At 42.9% G+C, this 19,600-nt stretch overlaps 1 protein-coding gene across 22 annotated transcripts in view; it reads right to left on the bottom strand.

The window, feature by feature from the left end:
* Positions 1-371: 371 nt before the first annotated feature.
* PHF21A (PHD finger protein 21A) overlaps positions 372-19,600 on the bottom strand; it is a 173,881-nt gene continuing 154,652 nt past the window's right edge. For 17 of the 22 annotated variants that reach the window (XM_079103427.1, XM_079103412.1, XM_079103429.1 and 14 more), the window contains 9 exons: positions 18,641-18,739; positions 15,021-15,072; positions 14,198-14,277; positions 13,679-13,739; positions 10,977-11,140; positions 4,938-5,093; positions 3,673-3,748; positions 3,174-3,277; positions 372-1,882 (listed from right to left, as the gene is read on the bottom strand). In XM_079103427.1, coding sequence (XP_078959553.1) covers positions 1,625-1,882; positions 3,174-3,277; positions 3,673-3,748; positions 4,938-5,093; positions 10,977-11,140; positions 13,679-13,739; positions 14,198-14,277; positions 15,021-15,072; positions 18,641-18,739 — 1,050 coding nt within the window. In that variant the 3' untranslated portion in view covers positions 372-1,624. Of the gene's footprint in view, positions 1,883-3,173; positions 3,278-3,672; positions 3,749-4,937; positions 5,094-10,976; positions 11,141-11,213; positions 11,237-13,678; positions 13,740-14,197; positions 14,278-15,020; positions 15,073-18,640; positions 18,740-19,600 lie in introns of all 22 variants that reach the window. The other 5 variants (XM_079103416.1, XM_079103417.1, XM_079103419.1 and 2 more) reach the window with 1 other exon arrangement.

The raw sequence follows: 19,600 nt of genomic DNA, 5'->3' as shown, positions 1-19,600 counted from the left end.
TGCTCTAGCAAAATCGAGGAGACCGTGGGAAGGGCCCTGACACCCTGCACACTCCATCTGGGCTGCAAACACAGGAGACAAGATCCCTGCACCAGGAAGAGAGGGCAGTCTTTTCTGAGAAGGGGAGGAGGGCGGGGAGAGCCCCACCCAGCCCTTCGTGGAGACTGGCCACCAGGCTAGAGACACAAACACAGCAAAATGTCATCATGATCAGCAGGTTCTGTGCTAAAAAATTATAACTACACGGCGTTTTCTCCAGTTCTGACACCTTTTTAATAGAAATCACTGTTTTTAGGAAACAAATAGCACTTTTGTAATTTTTTTTTTTACAATGTTTCTTACCTTGATCTTAATTTAAGTAACACTAGGAAGACCTCAATATCTTTTATTTTCCTTTTTAATTTAAAAAAAAGTTGTTGTTGTTGTTTTCCCCAGATACAAAGATTTTTGCCCTTGCATAAAAAAACAGTGCCCGAACGATGACACAGGACTCACACAGACTCACAGGACCCCACCGACACTATGGCTCCTATTCTACCATGCAAGGTCTCGACTACCCTTAATTGGACTGTCAGCCTGAAAAACAGCTTTTCTATTCCTTATTTTAGTTTTTGTTACAAAAAAAGTAAAATAAACAACAAAATAAAACTTTGTTTAAAGGAAAAAAGAACAAAAACAAAAATAAAAAAAAAAGAGCAAAGAAACGTCTCCATTCGATTCTCACACACCTGGGTTGGTGCTGCTTCACTCAGGATCTGCTCTTCTTATAAATATAGAAAAGGGATGGAGCTTGTTTTCAAGTAAAATCACTGATTCACCTTTTTTCTTCGCTGGACCACACACACACCCTTCTTGCCTGCCTTGGGCAAGGTCAGCAGGCCCCTGGCTGGGCTTGCCTTGGTCTCCAGAGGGACTGAGGGGATCACCGTGGGGCGCCAGGAGGGGAGGAGGGAGGCGGGGCGTGGGGAGCAGGCGCGGGCTGGGAGGAGAGCCCAGGGCTGCTTGGCGTCCTCTCCCCTAGGCCCCAGACAATGTTAAATACTGCTTATCTGATACACTTTCCCACCCCTGCTCCCTCCCGGCCCCTCCCCCTTCCCTCTTCTGGGCACTGGGGTTGGTTAAATCTCGATTTCCATTTTTTGGTTTGATAGTAGTGAAAGTTTAGAAACAGGAAAGCCCACACACTCTTTGGACTTGTCTTCTCTACCTAGACAAACGGCTCGGCAAATAAGGATCTGAACCTGCTCTCCTCCCTCCGCCCATCCCTGCTCCCCACCCAACGAAACAAAAACAAACCCATTGTGGCTGTGGAGGCTGCTGCAGGCACACACTGGTGTATAATAGAGAGAGTAAATATATTATTTCACTTGGCATGGTGCTGGCAAAGAACCTCCAGCTGGCACTATTTCATGTAACGTGGTCCAATCTTCGCGTGTACACACAGAATAAGAAGGATCAATTGGCAAACTCGGGTGCCACCTGGCACAAGCATCTTCCCTCTCTCTGGAACCAAAGAACCAAAAGAATCCTGTACTTCCCAGAAGAAATCCGGCTTTGCTTTTCTAGAGTCTTCAGTGTTGTTTCTCCTTGCCGCAGGAGCCCGCGGCTTCTCGGGAGGGCTCTGTTATTTAGTCTCTTCCCCCTGGCTACAGTTCGCTGTGCAGCTCTGGGAGGAGGGGGAAGGGGTCGGCGTGGAGGTGGCGGCGCTGGCAGGGGGGGTGCAGTCCGGGCCATTGGAGATGGCCCCCACGGCAGCCTCAGAGTCCACAGGTTTGGAGAGGTCGATGCCGTGGATGAGGCGGATCAGCTGTTTTACCTTCTCCAGGGAGCTGTGCATCTCCTTCTGCCGGGCGAGGATGGTATTCTTCATTTCCATGCATTTCTGCAGCAAATGAGAAGAGGGGGCACTGAGCATCCTGCTTTTTCTAAGGGGTCTAGAAGCCCCAGAAAGGAGGAGCCCGCCCAAAAAAAAAGGACCCTGTGGGCTGGTGTGCAACCCCCAGACCTTGTTCTGCTCCACCTGCTGTGGGCAGCTGCCACCTGAGGAAATAGGTGAGAGACAGGCAAGTGCCTGAGCTGAATGCCAGCTTCTCCTCGACACCAGCATCAACTGGACTCCGCTGCCACCACCACACTACGGAACACTTTCCCACGGCTGCCCTAACGCTGACTTGGGCAGGCGTTGGTATGCTTCTGTCATGCTCATGGTGGCCTGCAGGACTGGACTGAGCTCTCCAGGGTAGAAAACAAGACGGTGAGTTTGGTTCAAGCTGAGGCCTATGGAGCATCACTTGGTCAGTAAGCGTTTAGAGGTAGGGCCGAGGGAGGCTGGTGATGCTCAGGAGCACCTGAGGCCAAAGGACTGTGACCAGCACAACTCCTCCTTGCTTGGTTAGGGACCTACAGTTCTTTGCCCTTTAGTCCTTGGCCTTCCACAGTGCTGGCTTCTGCTGTAGGCAGGGAAAGAGATGCTAAACCTGCACCATGGGTAGGTACTAGGAGAAAAGCAGGACTGCCACCAAGCCCAAGGGCCACCTGGAGTCTGAGAGCTGAGGCCCCCTCAGTGGAAAATAACTTGGTCCATCTGGGCGGGCTTAGTACCCCTGCTGCTAATACAGCCCTCTTGCCCACCTGGAGAGGCCCGGCTGGCCAGTGCTTACTTCTACTCGGTTCTAGAAATCCCTCTTCCCACACTGGTCAGGAAAAGCAGAAAATGCAGCCAGCATGTTGTGGATGAAAGGGAGTGAGCAAAGGGCCACATGGATGGACGGACTAGCTGAGGTGACCAGCAGGAGGCACGAGGAGGCACGTGCTCTGTTTCTGCTCAGGGTCAGGTGAGGCTCTACCATCCCCCCCGACTGTCACGAGTATGCAAGGTGGTGGCTCTACTGTCATAGCTGCTACTTATCCCTTCAGCATGGAGCCTGAAAATCCTCTCAGGTTAAAAGTCAAGAGGATGCTCCAGAGCCAGGGTGGGGCACTGCATGCCAGCAGGCCAGCCAGACCTGCTCAACTCTAACTGGAAGGCAAGCTTCACTTCACACCGGCAGAGTTAGTCATGTTAATAAACGGAAGGTCCTGAAGCAGCCCTTGGGTCCACATGTCCTGTTAGGTATGTGGAAGGGTCCACACCTGTGTACCTGCGTGTTGCTGTAGGCGGGAGGGTGACTTACACTTATAGAATTGCTGAGCTGTTTCACCTTCTGCTCTAATTGTTCTCGTTCTTGTTTTAAATCTGAACTCCATTTAAGTAATTTCTGTTTCTCTTCTTCTTTAGCTGGGAAAAAAAATAAATAGAAACAATGAACAGTTTTTAATAATGAATTCTTTGAAAAGGCCACAATGCTCAGAATGCTTGCTGAAGAAGATATTTTCCCCAAAGTGCCTGCCCCCCAGTCTCACAGCTCGAGCACAGAAACTGCCTCCTGGATTTCTCCTTGTTCCATGTGCAGGAGGCTAAGAAGGTGGCCTGAGGCTTGGGCCAGGCTTTGAATATGTAAGACATCATTCCCATTTCTCCTTCCAAGAATGATGGACACAAGCTTTTCATTTCATTCAATAAAAGGTTTGCATACTAAATTTTACTTTAGAAAACAAACAAAAATGCTGCCTTCCATAATTTTTTAAAAGAAGGTGGGCCTTACCAAACAAGAAGTATGAGTAATCCCTTACCTGCTTTGTAGGCAATATAGGAATGAACAATTGCTAAAGTTCCGGGCCAAGGAATTGCTTCTTCCTTCTTCAGCATCTGAAAGAATTTAAGAGTTTTACCTTGAGAAGGAGATAGAAACACATATCCTCCAGGTCAAAGCAATAGGGCCTGTGGCTACTGGCAGACAAAATCCAGGAAGGAGCACAGTTGCAAAACCTTGGTCTTAAGATTTTGGACTATGAAGGTCCCAAATCAGCTTGGGAGAATGAGGCTTGAAGGTGGCAAGAGCCAACATACATGTGCTTAGAAAGAGGCTGGCACTTGGCTAAGCGTTCTTTTCACAGAGCCACAGGACCCCCCACCCCACTCTCAACAGCTGCGACACCAGCACCAAAGCTGCCCACAAGCACGGCAGCTGTCACAGGTGGTTTCTTCTGGATCTGATGTGGGCTGCCTTTCTCAATTTTTGCCTTATTCATCCTTCAAAGACATCTTGACCAACGAAATTAAATATTGGTTCCAAGTACTCAAGTGTGATCTAGACCCTGTGCAGAAGATTAACTGAGGGTCACAAAGGCAGAGAGGGCTGGCTCCTCTATGCTGCAAATGGTGGGACGAGGGCCAGGAGTAAAGCCAGAACCCTCTCAAATCAGGGTGTTCTGAAGAACTGCGAGGAACCCTGATGCATGATGGGCCACTGGGCATGTTTATTACTGCTATCTTGCTTACTTACAAAAGACTCAAGACGGCTTATAATAATTCTTTTAAAATAAAGACATAAAGATACACGATGGCTGAGAAAATGAGACCGGGAACAAAACAAAGGAGGGAGGAGACTAGGTCAGTTACTAACATGTGTGCCTGTGAAATACCAAGACAGCACCTTACAGTGAGCTCTCTGAGCCTGACGACAACAGAGTTTAAAGGTGAAATGGTTGCTCTCTGAATTAATCAACTGGGCACCTCCCTGAGGATTTTATTTCCAAAAGAGAATTCCAAACCTATATACTAGGCTTGGAGCATTCTCAGAGAATGAGGCGGGATGAACTTTGAAGGGTGTTGGCTTTTAAAGAGCAGATAAGTCACTTCAAATAAGGTAGAGCTGGGGTCCCTCCCTGTTGGCCAACAGGATGGAGAACTTCTGAAGGAAGGAGGTGTGTGCCTAAGTGCTGCACCAGGAATGGGGAAGAACAACCGGCAGAGAGAAGAGGATCCTGTTCCAGGGTTAGAGGGGAAAAGGATTCCTGATGGCGCCGTCTTCTCCCCCTTGGTCCTGCACTGGTACCTGGTCCTGACATCTTGGACAGATCCACATGCCCTTGGGAATTGTTTTCAGAGGTGGGTCTAAGCAGTCCAGGTGATACACTCGGGAGCATGTGTCACACATCAGCAACTGGCCACTTTTTCTGCAAACACTGCAAAAATCCTCATGGATATCACCCTAGGAAATTGAGAGGAAAGGTAAGAAAAAGGGAAAAAGGTAAATTTTCATGTAAATGTATACATTCTGGCATATCAATGTCTCAGGACAAGATGTTGACATGGCACAGTGCCTGCCCCTCCAAAACTTTAGTGTTTAAGAAAAGTCAGAACTGCCAACGGCATGAGTCTCTACCCACTCGAAATGGCTGAGGTTCCCCAGGTGGGGACAGTATTCTTAACTTTAAAAATCAGTTTACAGGAAAGTTCTGTAGTTGCCTAGGCCAAAATTAACCTTGTAAGTGACAGTTTAGCATTTATGATATTGAGTACAGGAACCCACAAGTCAGAAATTTTACAGGCACTGAAATACAATCACCAAAGTGTCTCACAATATGATATGAACAATCTTCATTATCTATCATTTTGGCATAGTGTAGAAGGATTGGGAAAGAGACAAAAAATTTTTACTGAACTCCTTGCTTATTCAGGAAGCGGAATACAGTCAAAGTTCAAATGGGAAAAGACTGAATCAGAAGTGAATTAAACTCATCAGTTTTCTGACACGAAGGGTTCTCTCTCTCTCTCTCTCTCTCTCTCTCTCTCTCTCTCTCTCTCTCTCTCTCTCTCTCTCTCTCTCTCTCTCTCTCTCGTACTGTGAGACAGGGTTTTGCCAAGTTGCTGAGGTTGCCCTTGAACTTGTGATCCTCCTCCCTTAGCCTCCTGAGTAGCTGCTGCAATTACAGTGCCCAACTTGACTGTGCTCCCTTGAAATCAGTATTTGGCATTTGCTGGTTCAATGGACCATTCTGTTGTGGGAGTCTTTATTCTTCCCTATAAAATATTTCACCAGATGGAAAAAGACAAGCAGCCCTAGTCCTCTCTGCCCCCTCACTGTGACAGTTTTAGTACTCAGGTGAGTATTCTGGAGCCCTATGAACAGAAGGCACCATCAGAAAAGCAGCAGATCTATTTAAAATTTGAAGAACACAGGGAGAAAAAAGAGAGTTCTTAAAGAGGTATTTGTCAGCAAGCCAATGTCCAGCCTGTTCTCTGGACAGGATTAATGCTACTGATAATGGGGATGCCAGGGAACAGAAAACTGAAGGGACAAGGCAGAGGATACTCGGCAAGTCAGTGCTGCTTTATGATTTCTAGGCTATTCTGCTAAAGGCATAAATACAGAACTTTCGCACAGGAAGCAATGATACAGAGAACAATGCTTAGTCCCTCCTTTTATGATCTAGGTTGTCCATCACCACATCTTTGAAAGAATGCATCTTCACTGACCTGCCTTCTCTTTAAAGGACACTTTCTCTGTAATCCACTAGGTTATCTGGCAGTCCAAGAAGACGTTATAATATATACCATAGTGTGGACAGATTTTATTCTTTCTTAACAAAAAAATGTTACCTCTGGGTAGTAAAAAAGATACTCAGTACATGTGCAAAAATATCATATGAGGCGTACGGCCTGAGTTTAACTCTAGACCCCCACAGAGATTGCACCCCTGAATTCACCATGATTTTCTTCCTTAATTCCTAAAATCAGGCTGAGGGGGGTTTTTCTCCTCTGGAAGGTTAGTTTTTCTTGACCCTTAGCCCCAGTTTTAAGTCTGCATCTTTATTAAATCCATAACAAATGTATGTAGAATGAGGTGGTGCACTCTTGTAATCCCAGCTTCTGGGGAGGCTAAGACAGGAGAATTCCAAGTCTGGGGTCACTCCAGGCAATTTATTGAGATCCTGTCTTAAAATAAAATTAAAAAAGAGTTGGGGACATAGCTCACAGTAGAATGCTTGCCTAGCATGTGCGAGGCTCTGGGTTCAATCCAGAGCCACCAAAAAGTTTTTTAAAAGACTGTTTTACATGAACCACAGATAAAATTATCAGTGGTGAAGTGAGATAAACTGGATATCTTACTCAAGGGAACTCTTCTTTGCTCCTAAGGAGAACACCACAAAATAGAAGGCAGACAGTACAGAAAATAAAGGTTAATTTCTTTCAAGTTTCTAAAGAAAGAAAACTTTCTATCTTATTTACATATGCTAAAGCAGTAGTTCCTTATATTTTTGGTGTCAGGATTCCATTATACTCTAAAATTACTGAGGGCCCCAGAGAGCTTTAGATTTTGTGAATTATATTTACTAATATTTTTGTACTTGAAGCTTTGAAATAATTACAGAATCACAGAAAGTTACAAAAACAGTATACTGAAAAATTCAAAAGCTCAAGAATACACATGTATTCCATTAGCTGTCAGATCACACATCTGGAAAACTTCATTGACCAAGATTGAGAAAATCAGAGAAGAAATGGTGAGTGTTGTTTTAGTAGCATGAAGAAAATAACTGTTTTTATTTTATAAGCCCCTGAAAAAGTCTCAGGGACCCTAGACCACACTTGGGAACCGCTCTCCAGTAGAAATGAACATAAAATGCCAAGGCGTTACAACAATACAGGGTAGGTTCTTTGCCTGAAGAGAGTGGCGAAGTCCCAGGAAGGCACTGCTCCAGGGTCAAAAGGCTAGCTTTGGTGACTGATCAAATTTACCATAAACAAACGGCAGGCTGAAAGACTGACTCTTGACTTTTTGCTGGGAACTGAGGACATGTTTTCAGGAAACAGGCTGTCTCCGTCAACTTCATTGTGTGCTAAAAAAATTTTATAATTATGTCAACATATCTTCCTTCTCATAAAATGATGATAGCAGCAACAAGGTACATCCTGAGGATTAGTGTCTGGCTGGGTCTTGTATTACCAAGACCTTCTAGATGTTATTGATCCCCAGGAAATGCTTGCTTCTCAACAGTTATTGTTTAATTAATATTGTTGAGGCTTATGCTACCCAGCAGCAAACATATAGAACCCTGTGTGTTGATTTTAATCACTGCTGCTGTTGGGATACTGTAAAAGTAGAAGTCAATTACCTTTTTTTTTTTAAATCTATTCCACTGGGTTTAACTCAGGAAGTACTGAACATATTTAGTGGTTTTAGAAATGCTTTATTTTACCTTTAGATTTCTGAAAAGAACAATGTTTGCATTTTAAGATGAAACCTGGCAGAATGTTTTAGTTCGTGATTTGATCTGGGTGGATCCTTTGGGTCTAGTCTCTCAAAAATCATAAACCCTCTCAACCAAAAAACCCAAACTAAGGTAACATCATTTAGGGAAAAGACTCCCCTGGAGAACTGCAAAAATCAGCCGTCACCAGCATTTACGCACCAACCCAGAGGGAGCCCTCCACCATGGTGCTAATGAGCTGATGATTCCTTTGGCAAGACTTTGAGGAAGAGTTGGGGATAATTTTTGGTGCCAGAAAATGAGGTTTCTGACAGGGACTCCTGGCACTCATTAATAGGATGGTCAGAAAACCTGTGTCCATTACTAATGTCAAAAGTGTTACATTAAACTCTCAATCTTTGGAGCCAATGAATGTAGTCATCAGTTGAGTCCAAGGAAGGGAACTTGTCAGAGAACAGAACTCCTTATGACCCCAGTTCCCCAAGGACAACATTTAGTTTGTTGCTTCTGGAATTTTAGCTAGGATGGCTTCACATGCTAATCTCTCGGAGAGGGGTATGCTATTAATAAGCTCTGAAACCTTCACATCCAAAGAACATGTTGAACGTGGTCAACAACAAACTGTAATTTACAAAAGAACTGGTACACGTTCAAAATTAAATTCTTGGTTTTTCTCCTCAAACCTGTTCCTCTCCTCATCTTCAGTAAATGGCAGCTCCATCCTTCTAGCTGGATGTATCTCGACTATTCTCTTTGTGTCCTCACACCCCACATTCAATCCTTCTGGCCTTAGCACCTCTGCATACTTGGTCACCTTTCTCCATCTCTACCTATACCACACTACCAAGCCAAGCCACCATCAGCATCTCTCTCCTGGATGACTGCAAGGGCCACCTACTTGGTCCCATTCTCCCCAGACTTCCTTCTCTATATCTCAGATGCAACACAAAGCTGATTTTACAAACACCTTAAGAAACAGTAAACATAGGCAAGAACCATCAAAGGATGCTCAAGTCACTGGGAACAGTTTTTTGGGCACCCGGAAGTCTACTATTTATATAGACTCAAGACTATTTACACCAGAAGGAAAAGGGACATTTATAAATAAAACAAATTCAATAAAACTATCTCAAGAGAGGAAAGTTAACATCACTAATAATGGGACAGACTGACATTATGTCCCCACTGTGATGCACTGAGAAGGACCCATCATCATTTAGTTGTCCTAGAAAAAAAGCACACCTTCAATCTACTCTAAAAGGATCAGATCGTCTAAATGGAGAAACACTGGTCTATGGTCTAAATGGAGCCGCTGGCCTATAAGTGCTAATGTCATGAAAGATAAAGAAAGAAAAAACTGTCAGAATCAAGGAGACTAAAGAGATAATACCCTTTCTATAAATGTTAGGAGTAGTGTTGAATTGGACCCTGGAGCAAACAACAACAAAGCAGTCATGAAGGCAATTACTGGAACATTTAGAGAAATCTGAATATGAACTGTACATGTACACTGAAGTTTTCATCAATGTTAAATTCCCTCAACTTGATAAATACATTATGGCCACTAACAGAACACCTTTGTTCTTGGGAGATATACACTGAAATATTTTGGGGTAAAGACTCAGTCTGCAACTTCTTAACCAGTTCAGCAAAAAAAGTATGAGTTGTGTGTGTGTGTGTGTGTGTGTGTGTGTGTGTGTGTGTGTGTAGGACAAACAAATGTGGCAAAATGTTAACAATCAGTGGTGACTATGTATGTGAAGGGTATATATTTGCCCCCTTGTGTGTGTGTACATATATATGTTTGTAACTCAAAAATCACACCATGCCTCCACTTAAATCCCTCCAAGGGGCTCCCGCCGTACTTAGATAACCAGCCCTCAAAGGTTTTACTGCCCACTCTCTGGTCCCTTTGCTCTGCTCCTACTGTCCTGGCCTTAATGGCTGTCTTTCCAAATGCCACTCACAGACCCTCCCCTGGGTCTTGTTCCCTTCTCTTGCACTGCTGCTCACTGGGCATGGAATGGTCTGCCCAGTTCTCCCCTGTTCACTTCTTCACTTCCTATCAGAGAGGCCTTCTCTCACTACTCTTTGTAGGAGAGTAACTTCCTGCCGTTATGCCAATGCCTCCCTCTGTTCCACTTTCCTGGCACCACCTAACCCAACCTGACAGATCATGCATCTGTCTACTTGTCATCCACCTCTTCCCATGGCACATGAGTTCCTTGAGGAGGTAGACGATTTTGCTCCTTTCTGTGTTGCCAGATTCAAGAACAGCGCTTGCTCAACAGACTAGTGCTCAGTTAAGTATCTGCTTAGTGAGTTCATTGCTTTATAAATGCTCATGTAAAACCTTAGAATGCTAGTTCACACTCCTGAAGTTTCTGGGTAAAGAGCTACTAAGTGTCTGACATTTTTCAGGAATCTGTTTCTGAGCAACTCTGAAGAATAAAGTTGCTCTACAGACAACTTTCCACTTGTGAAATTGTGCTCAAAGCAGGAAACAAGGGCTGCTAGGGGGACATGCTGTATTCATGTTCCCCACCCTGAATGCACTGATGGTAGAAACCTGCATAGCTCTTAACTATATGAGCTGCTTCTTCCACCCTGCCCTTTTCTGAGAACTTAATCACAGCAGATCAAATCTAGACTCTGAAAACCCTGAGCCTCCTCATGCTATGTTAACCTGACTCTCAAGGACATGGAGGGCCTGGGACCCCAGAAGAAAGCTGCCTGATGTGACGCATATGGTGTCCTGCAGGGTATACTGCTGTTCCAGGGATAGTCGAGAAGCTACAAGTTGGCAAGGAGACAACACAGGACAATGGTTTTCCCATGCGAGCTCTCCAAAAGAGAGCGCAATTCCCCAAGTTACTTACGTCTGTGGAGGTGGGGCTGGGCAGGGACACAGGCTGCACAGGTGCAGGGAAAGTGAATGTGGTCTCTGTCTTTTCACTTTCAGGGGAGTCGGGATGACTGGATGGGGGGGATGTTGGGGTAAGGGCTCCAAACCCCAGCACTGCATTGTATTTTGGAGGACGACCTATATACCAAGAGAAGGGAACAAAAGGGGAAATAGGGGGAGGGAAAGAGAAGGGGAAAATGATCTTACATACCTTTGGCCAGTGTTCCTCATTGGCTAGCATGGAAAAGGAAGTGAGGTAGCAGACAGAAGGTTAATACAACAGTCCCAAAGGAAGGAAGAGAAGCAAAGACTTAAACGTTATTAGAAACAACTACATGAATCTCAAAAGGGAGGAGAAGAGGGCCTGGGAGAGTAATAGTAGGTGCTGGCTTATGGAAGAAGACCTCATCCTGGGCAGAATATGGTGACATTCCTAGACTCACAGTTTGAGATCTCTAGAGCAAGAACCAAGATGTCCAATGGGAGCCGCGGCAAGGAATGGGATTTTTTTTTTTTCATGCTTTTTGCATATTGTTCTTTACAGTTTCTCTGCAATTATCATGTTTACAATAATAGTAATTATTCTCAAGTTCCCACAAACAGACTTATTTAGCATTTTTGCTTTTCTATTTCTCTGTCTACATTTTGGTCATTTAACTGCTGATAAGGGTGGAGAAAGAGGCAAAGTAAGGAGACAAAATTTGAGTCAACTATTCTCACCCCTTGCTGTTAGAACCATTCCGAGATAGGTTCTGGGAGCATCTGGAACCTATGAGTAACAAGAGGCTTTGGGCTTAACGATAACTTTAGGCATTCTGGCTCTGGATACCCTCCCCAGTAGACTGAGACTTATCTCGTTGGTTTATGTCACAAACATTCTGGTGAACTAAGAACTAGGGCTGTTCCAAAGACCCACAAAAGACTATCATCAGCACTCCTAAAGACCTGATTTGAGGCAGTGCACTTCGAATCAAACCTCATACTACAAGGAATCCATAAATGAGCACTAGGGGTGCAAGAAGTCTAGTGAAGCCACTCTTGTCTTACCATATGTCAAAGTCAGGATCCTTGTCTTCTAAGAGTCAGGGCCATGACTTCTAAGCTGTGAGTGATCATTAGCCCAGCACACCAAAGCAGCAAAAAAAATCCAAAAAACAAAAGCCAGCCAGAGAGGCCCAGAACTGCTGATAAGCACTGGTAAACAGTACATGTGGAACCATGACTCTGCACACAGTTACAGCTTTTATTAGTTCAGATTGTGCACAAGAGTCACGATTCTGTCAGACATTACACAAATATTACCTGTGCTAAGCTGGCAATGTCCATAGTCCAGACAGATCTGCTGGTTTGTCTTTTCTGAGTATTTAGTGCTATAAGAAGGGGAAGTGAAGGTGCATGCTCTTTGTTTACCCATGGGAGGCACATCCTAGGTATTGTGAATGCAGGCTTTTATCCTCTGACCTTGGCAAGAGGTGCCAAGGTCTTTCTGGCTCATTTACATCCTATCCTCTAAGCAGATACTGCCCACCAATAGACCAATTAATTGTGGCCTCTGGCAGGGATGCTCCTTTCTGAGTACTGTGTCTGTCAGAGGTCACTAAAAAAATAGTTGAAGACCAAACAACAAAAAAATAACTTACTAGCATTGGCTACGGTGGCCCAGAAATCAAACTAAAGCTGCAACTTAGGATTTCCCACCTAAATATTTTTAGCCACTTGAAGGACAGGACTGATAAAACACTGGGGTGGCTCACTGGGGGCCAGGATCTCTCCTCTGGGGGAGGGAAGTGATGATACAGCTGTAGAACTGCCTAAGGCAGGAAGGGTCGAGGTGACCTCCTCATTTCCTAGAGCTCTGAGTCAGTATGTGCAGAGGCAAAGATTAGCATGCTAGTCCACTCACTCTGCAACCTTTCTAGCCTGGAACTATAATTCAGGGACACATTACCATGTGGAGAAAGGGACCTTGGGATGTATTACTGACATCAAAGAACAATTTCAGTACCTTGTCTCAGCTCAGACCTGAGCTATTAAGGCCTATTTAGACTTGCATGGGGAGAGCTATTGCTGCTACTATTTTTCTGCCCTAAGACCAAGGTAGAGTGCTCATGGGAAGTCTGAAAGGTGGGAACAGAGCTCTTCTGGAGTTCCTGCTTTGGGGAGTCTGTTTTGATAGTGGCTTTTTCTTCTTTAAGTGGAGATGCCCTCTTCTCAAAGATTCTAAGTTCTCTCCTTCCTGGAAAGTTTGTAGCTCACAGAAACTTAAGAGTCACGTTCTAGCCTTGCTGGCAGCAGGATGACTGAGACACTCACTATTAAGAACACCTTGGCAACAGCAGGGCTCTGCTCTGCTTAATTATGCTCAACACTTCCTTTCACATGGTGTTCTGTTCACTGTGCTATTCATTGCCAACCTAGTAGGCTCAGGGCAGAAATGCTGCATTAAGCCATTCACCTGAGTCAGCTTTGCCAGAACCCAGAGAAGTCAGCTTTTGATTCCACACATACCACTCTGATAAGAAATCTCATTCTCTTTTCCTCCTGTTGTTGGAGAACCACAACAAACTATTTTCAAGGGACAGAGGGGTCAGGTTCTAGGAGGGAGAAGGGAGGGAAAAGAAACACAACACAGAAAGCAAAAGCAACAGCAAAGTGGAGATTCAAAAATACACTCACCTCTCTTCCGGGTCCCAGGATGCATTGTGCTGTTTAGGTATGTGACGGCACTCTTCTTACGCTTTGGGGATTGAAGAAGGAAAGGAGACTGGCTGAGTAGCATGGTTATTACTAACATTGGCACAAGCTGAAGACATGCACAACATGCCTGTCACATGCTGACCGATTAGCACCAATCATCCCCAAGGTCTCAGTGCTAACGGGTTTTTTTATGAGTACTTGGTCCTCAGGGAATATGCTAGAGTTCTGCTTCTGCTTCAGATGATAGTTGTGGTAAAGTCAGGACAAATTAAAAATTTCAGGCAGGTTTGTATCTGCTCAAACTTAGGGGCTAAAAATCCCCTAAGGGATAAGCAGTGAATACTAAAAGTGAAAAAATGTGACGAGCCAGAGTAAAATCCATCATTTCACAGGCTAGCCAATTACAACAAGGTGCTGCTCTGAAGCAGGCTTTCAGATGGGTGGTGCCGAACAAGTCACAAATAAACTGCAAGGAAAGGGCCAAGAGCAGGCCAGTACCTCTGGTTCAAAGACTGCTCCACTGTATACTGGATTTGCTGTTGTTCTTCTTTTTCGTTCTTGCCTCTTGCTTTGGATTTCTTGGGAAAAGAAAAGGCCTGGATTAGAAGACAGGCATGGCAAACCTAAAAAATTAAACTTAGTTGTTTATCTATTGGTTTTTCCTGTAACAAATCAGGAACAGGACAAGTTTCCATTTCACTGGAACCTCAACAGAGGTAAGCCCACTATTAGAAGCAAATATGTAGGATCAACTACTTTCCTTTCTCAGAAAGCAAGACTGCACCGTCCCACAGTGTGGCCCTGTGACTGAGAGCTCACTGTACGCCACACTTACAAACAAGCTGTCCTGATTTATTTTTAGATTGCTGTGCACATAGATCTGGATGAGCTTTCTCCATAAACTTATACTGAGTAACCAAAATTCACCAATCTTAATCAATCATTCTTGACTCGAATAACCAAGAGAGGCAGAGCTCTGTAGGGCCTTGAGGTCCTAAGAACACTGAGTGGAAAACACAGACAAGGACTTGTTACTTTGCTATCAAAATCAAAGCGCATCCCCCACACGGAGCAGAAGTCACCTTATTTAGACAGCTGGGGAGGTTTCCCAGGACCATGGAGTGGAAGATGCTAGGAAGGAGAGGCCCTGAACGTTAGCTGGAGGTGGGGCCATTTTTCCTCTAAAGGAAATGAAGTCCATAATGGCTGAATCATACTCTCCTTGTGTTCCAATTTTCTATTCTAGGAATTCAAACACCACTGTCAAGGACAAAGCTGTGGGCTAGAAAGAAGGCAGTGCCAAGAATATCTTTTCTCTTACCTTCTAGATGGTCATGTGTTACCAACCCTAGAGACACCATGAAGGCAAGTTTCTGTGCCAGAGAAACAAAAGAAGAATATACTTCAGTCTGGGTTCTCACAAAGCCAGTTGCAGGTTCCTAGTCAGACACCAGGGAAAGCCCAGTGGGCTGGTTGCTGGATGGAGGCCGCGTTCAGAGTAACCAAGAGCAGATATCTGCCACCTTGGGAAGCTCTGGAGCCATTCTAGAGGCATTCTGGTCTAACAGGGCCAAAAGAGAAGGACTGGGGTCTACATCTTCCACTTTCTCAATGTCACAAATCCGCATCTTGAGTGACCTGAGTTTTTGTCAGAAAAATATTCTTAAAGGGAAGAGATTTTATACTTTCACACAAAGAATTTAAAGAGCCTTCCATGCAACAGGCTCCAGATTCCAAGCACTTCGCTTGCCAGGATTAGGTTGAGGTTTCTTATATTTTTACTGCCACTAATTAGATAATGCTAGCTACCTCAATGCTAAAATTATTTTCAGGGGTTACAGAAGATTCTGCTTTATACTGCAGAATGAATAAATTTATTCATTTATTTATTTTAGTATCCTGGTACCCTGGGATTGAACCCAGGGCATTTAACCACTGAGTCTTTTTCATATTTTATTTTGAGACAGGTCTCGCCAAGTTGCTGAGGCTGGCACTGAACTCATGATCCTCCTGTGCCACTGGAATTACAGGCATGGGCCACTGTACCTGGCTGATACTGAAATTTTTAAATCAAATGTGGGCCTAAAATTCATGGAGTAATTTCTCTTTGAAGACCACTGTTTGGGTTCCATCAGAAACAAGGATGATTAGAATACTGAGACCCAAAGATGGAATACTAAGATATTTCAAGCTGGAGAGAATAACAGATTAATTTTTTTTAATGTTATAGTTGTAGATGGATGGCATGACTTTATTTTATTTGTTTATTTTTGTGTGGTGCTAAGGATCAAATCCAGCACCTCACATGTGCTAGGCAAGTGCTCTGCCACTGAGTTACAGCCCAAGCTCAGCCCCAGCCCCAACAGACTGATTTTTATTCTTTTCTTTGGTTGTCTGTGGTCTGCAAAGTATGATTTTTGGAAACTACTACATGTGTTTTCTGAATATATCAAATAATACATCATCAATTTCTTTCTCTGATGAATAAGGAACATCATTAATTGTTAGTAAACAAGTTCCTATAGCAATTAATATTATGGTTTGGTCTTTAAAAATCTTTACCTTTTCTTCTCAGCTTTACATATTATGATACTTCATCTGAAAGTGAGAGGTTCAAACTATTCAAGATGCATTCCTTGAGAGGATTGCCTTTACAGGTATCTTTAATTTTGCTTCCTATTTGAAAACCTTTGGTGGACACCTATCCCCTCCACAGCTGGCAAAGAGCAGCAGTCCTGAACTCATGGTCCATTTCCCATGCTGCATATTGAAATGGCATTCACTTTGTGGTTGCTGATAACCATATTCCTAATTTTCACTATTTCTTTAAAATAAAATCAAGATTACAAGGCTGTCAGCTGAGGCTGGGTGTGGTGATGCACACCTGTAATCCCAGTGGCTTGAGAGACTGAGGCAGGAGGACTGCAGGTTCAAAGTCAGCCTCAGCAACTTAGCAAGACCCTGTCTCAAAATAAAAAGGGTTGGGGATGTGGCTCAGTGGTAAAGCACCCCTGGGTTCAATTCCTGGCACCAAAAAAAAAAAAAAAAAAAAAAAAAAAAATGCTGTCAGTTGGGAGTGGTGGTACACAATCTGTAATCCCAGCTACTTGGGAGACTGAGGCAGGAGGATCTTGAGTTTGAGGCCAGCCATGACAACTTAATGAGAGCCTGTCTCAAAAAATAAGAAGGGATGGGGATGTAGCCAGGTGGCAAAGCAGTTGCCTAGCACATGCGAGGCCCTGGCTTTTATCCCCAGTTCCACATACAAACAAAAACAATTAGAAGGCTGTCCATCAACATTCTCTGCTAATAAAGCAGTGTGCAGGCTGACAATCAGATGCATGTTTTTAATCCTGGGTTACTCAAATCAGTTCATCTTTGCCAGTCTAGGTAAAGCTCACAAAATACTTATTAAATGAAAAAAATCTCCTCTCTTGTGGAATAATGTTTCAGTGACAGAACAAAAAGGTTTCAAGAAGTTTTGTCAAATACACACACACACATAACCACACACACACACACACATTCATATGTATGTATACCAAGAGCTAATCTACTTTCCTTACGGCAGTGATTTTGTCCAATGAGGTGAAATACCTGCTACTACACAAATGGCATGTGACTGCTCACACCATGTGTCACTGGCCTGAGATATTCTTGTTTCTTTTGGAAGGAAATTTTGCTAGTGGTATATTTTTCCTCCACCAAGCACAAAACTTGTCATTAATTTTGTGGATGATTTTACGAGTTTCTCAGCCATTTGTGTAACTAGTACTTTTCTGTGGCTCAAGTTTTGGTTCTCTCTTTCTTTTTCTTTTTCAGTGTTGGGGGTTGAACCTAGGACCTCATGCATGCTAGGAAATTGTTCTACTACTGAGCTATACCCAACACTTGTTCCTTTCTTTAAAAATAAAATTAAAAATCCATTCACATCATATCAGAAAGATTTACATTTGGTGCTTGTTTTAGGAACACCTGGTCTAGTTCAATAAATCACTGCATATATACATATATATATTATATAATATATTAAAAAAAAGACATGAAGTTTTGATGGCTTCATGCCACTATCAGACAGTTTCATTATGAAGACTGCATGGAGGATAGAGGGAAATGGATTAGTAGTGTAATAAAATCCAACTATCAGAGATTCATCATCATATTGCTTTGTTTGCATTTTTCTTTCATAGCTGATTGTACAAAAACATCAAGTAAGATATTCTCCTGAATGAGGACATACAGATTCATGTTCTGTATTTGTATCAGGGTCTTGTTTGTTAATTATATTTGTAATTCTCTCCTAGTTTGTAGTATAGATGTTACTATTTTCATCTCTTCTTTTATGCTTCAGTGAACCACTTTTACACTACCAATTCATTTGGGATTTGGGGTTTTAAAGGAATAAAAAGGTAATAAAAATGCACATTTAACAACTGTAATCGATAATGTAAACAAACATTAGCTGAGTGAACTGGACATATTATAAACACCCGTGACTAACAGAATATAATAATAATTTGGAATGTAACAGTATAGTTATAACATGTATTTGAACATCATCATTCCAAAACTTTTCCTTTGAAATACCAAAATATTTAAGTAAGTGCATAGATTCTTAGGGCCACACTCAAATGTGCCCCAAATGTTATGTAATTCTTTCTGATATGATATGAATGAACGTTTAGGCCCCAAACATGGATGCAACTAAACACATAAAAGAGACACTACTCAAATTAAAGACTCAGATAGACTCAGTACAATAACACTGGATGATTTCAACACATTTCTCTCACCAAGCTGACTTGGAAATAATACTGTTGAATAAAGGAAGCACAAGAAAAAGATCTCTGAGTGATTCAGAAAGCAGGTATCCCTCCCGCTTTATGTGGGAATGAACGTCACGTCACAGGCCAAGCCATGCCGTTAGAAAGATGGACCTACCTGGGGGTTCTCTTCCCGTTTTGGTTTGGGGGCAGCAGGTGGGGTGATGGTACGGCTCTCTGTTTGTTTTTCATCTGTGTCTGTGTGGGATTTAACTGTCTAGGAGAGAAAAATTCAATGAAGATTCAGAATTCTTTTTTTATTAAAACAATGAAATCAAAACAGTAATTTAACTGTTAAAGACAGTTGAAGAAAGAAGATGCTCAAATTTGGAACATTAATAGAGGAGTTCATAGCATAGATTTCTTTGGGGGTAAAATGTAAAGACTCAGCTGAAGATATTAGACTGTAAAACTGAAGTAAATATGAATCTGTAAATAAAATAGTCTAAATTACACAGAAAGAAAAATCCATGGTACAATTCCCATGTATAAAATGAAATGCCAGCTGCTCTGATTTCAATGTACTGTAGGATGTGGTGGTAGCTTCCCAGAAGCAAGCCCATTGTCACTGCATATGGGTCAAGCCCCAGCATACTTAAGATCTGAGTGTCAGAAACATCCTATATAGTCATGCTCTTCTTAAGAATAATTCCAATAATAATCTAGAGAGACTGAAGAACTACCTTTACTTGGGATATTTAAAACCTGCCTATATTATTCATTAGGGGAGAGAGGCAATTGCTAAGGAAGGGCCATCTTGCAAGGGCTTGAAGTCCAGAAAACTCCCAACTCCTTCTAGAGACATCCACTTAAACATCAGAAACACTAGTAACATGACTATCTTTAAACACAAATGGTAGTAGCATACTGACAGACTGAGATTACATTGCTATTCTTCCCACAACCTAATGGATAATTCATTTTATGAAGTTCTATAAATACTCATATTATTTTAGAACAGTGGGTATAAAACTGTAAATACAAACCTAATTTAGTTTTTCAAAATGGAAAAAAACTGTGGATGAAATGGTCTTTTTGTATGGTAAGTATAAGTAATTAGAATCAAATTATCTCATTA

The sequence above is a fragment of the Sciurus vulgaris genome (genome assembly GCF_902686455.1).
Source record: "Sciurus vulgaris genome assembly, chromosome: 11".
NCBI lineage: Eukaryota > Metazoa > Chordata > Mammalia > Rodentia > Sciuridae > Sciurus > Sciurus vulgaris.
This window is presented reverse-complemented; position numbering and strand designations above follow the sequence as displayed.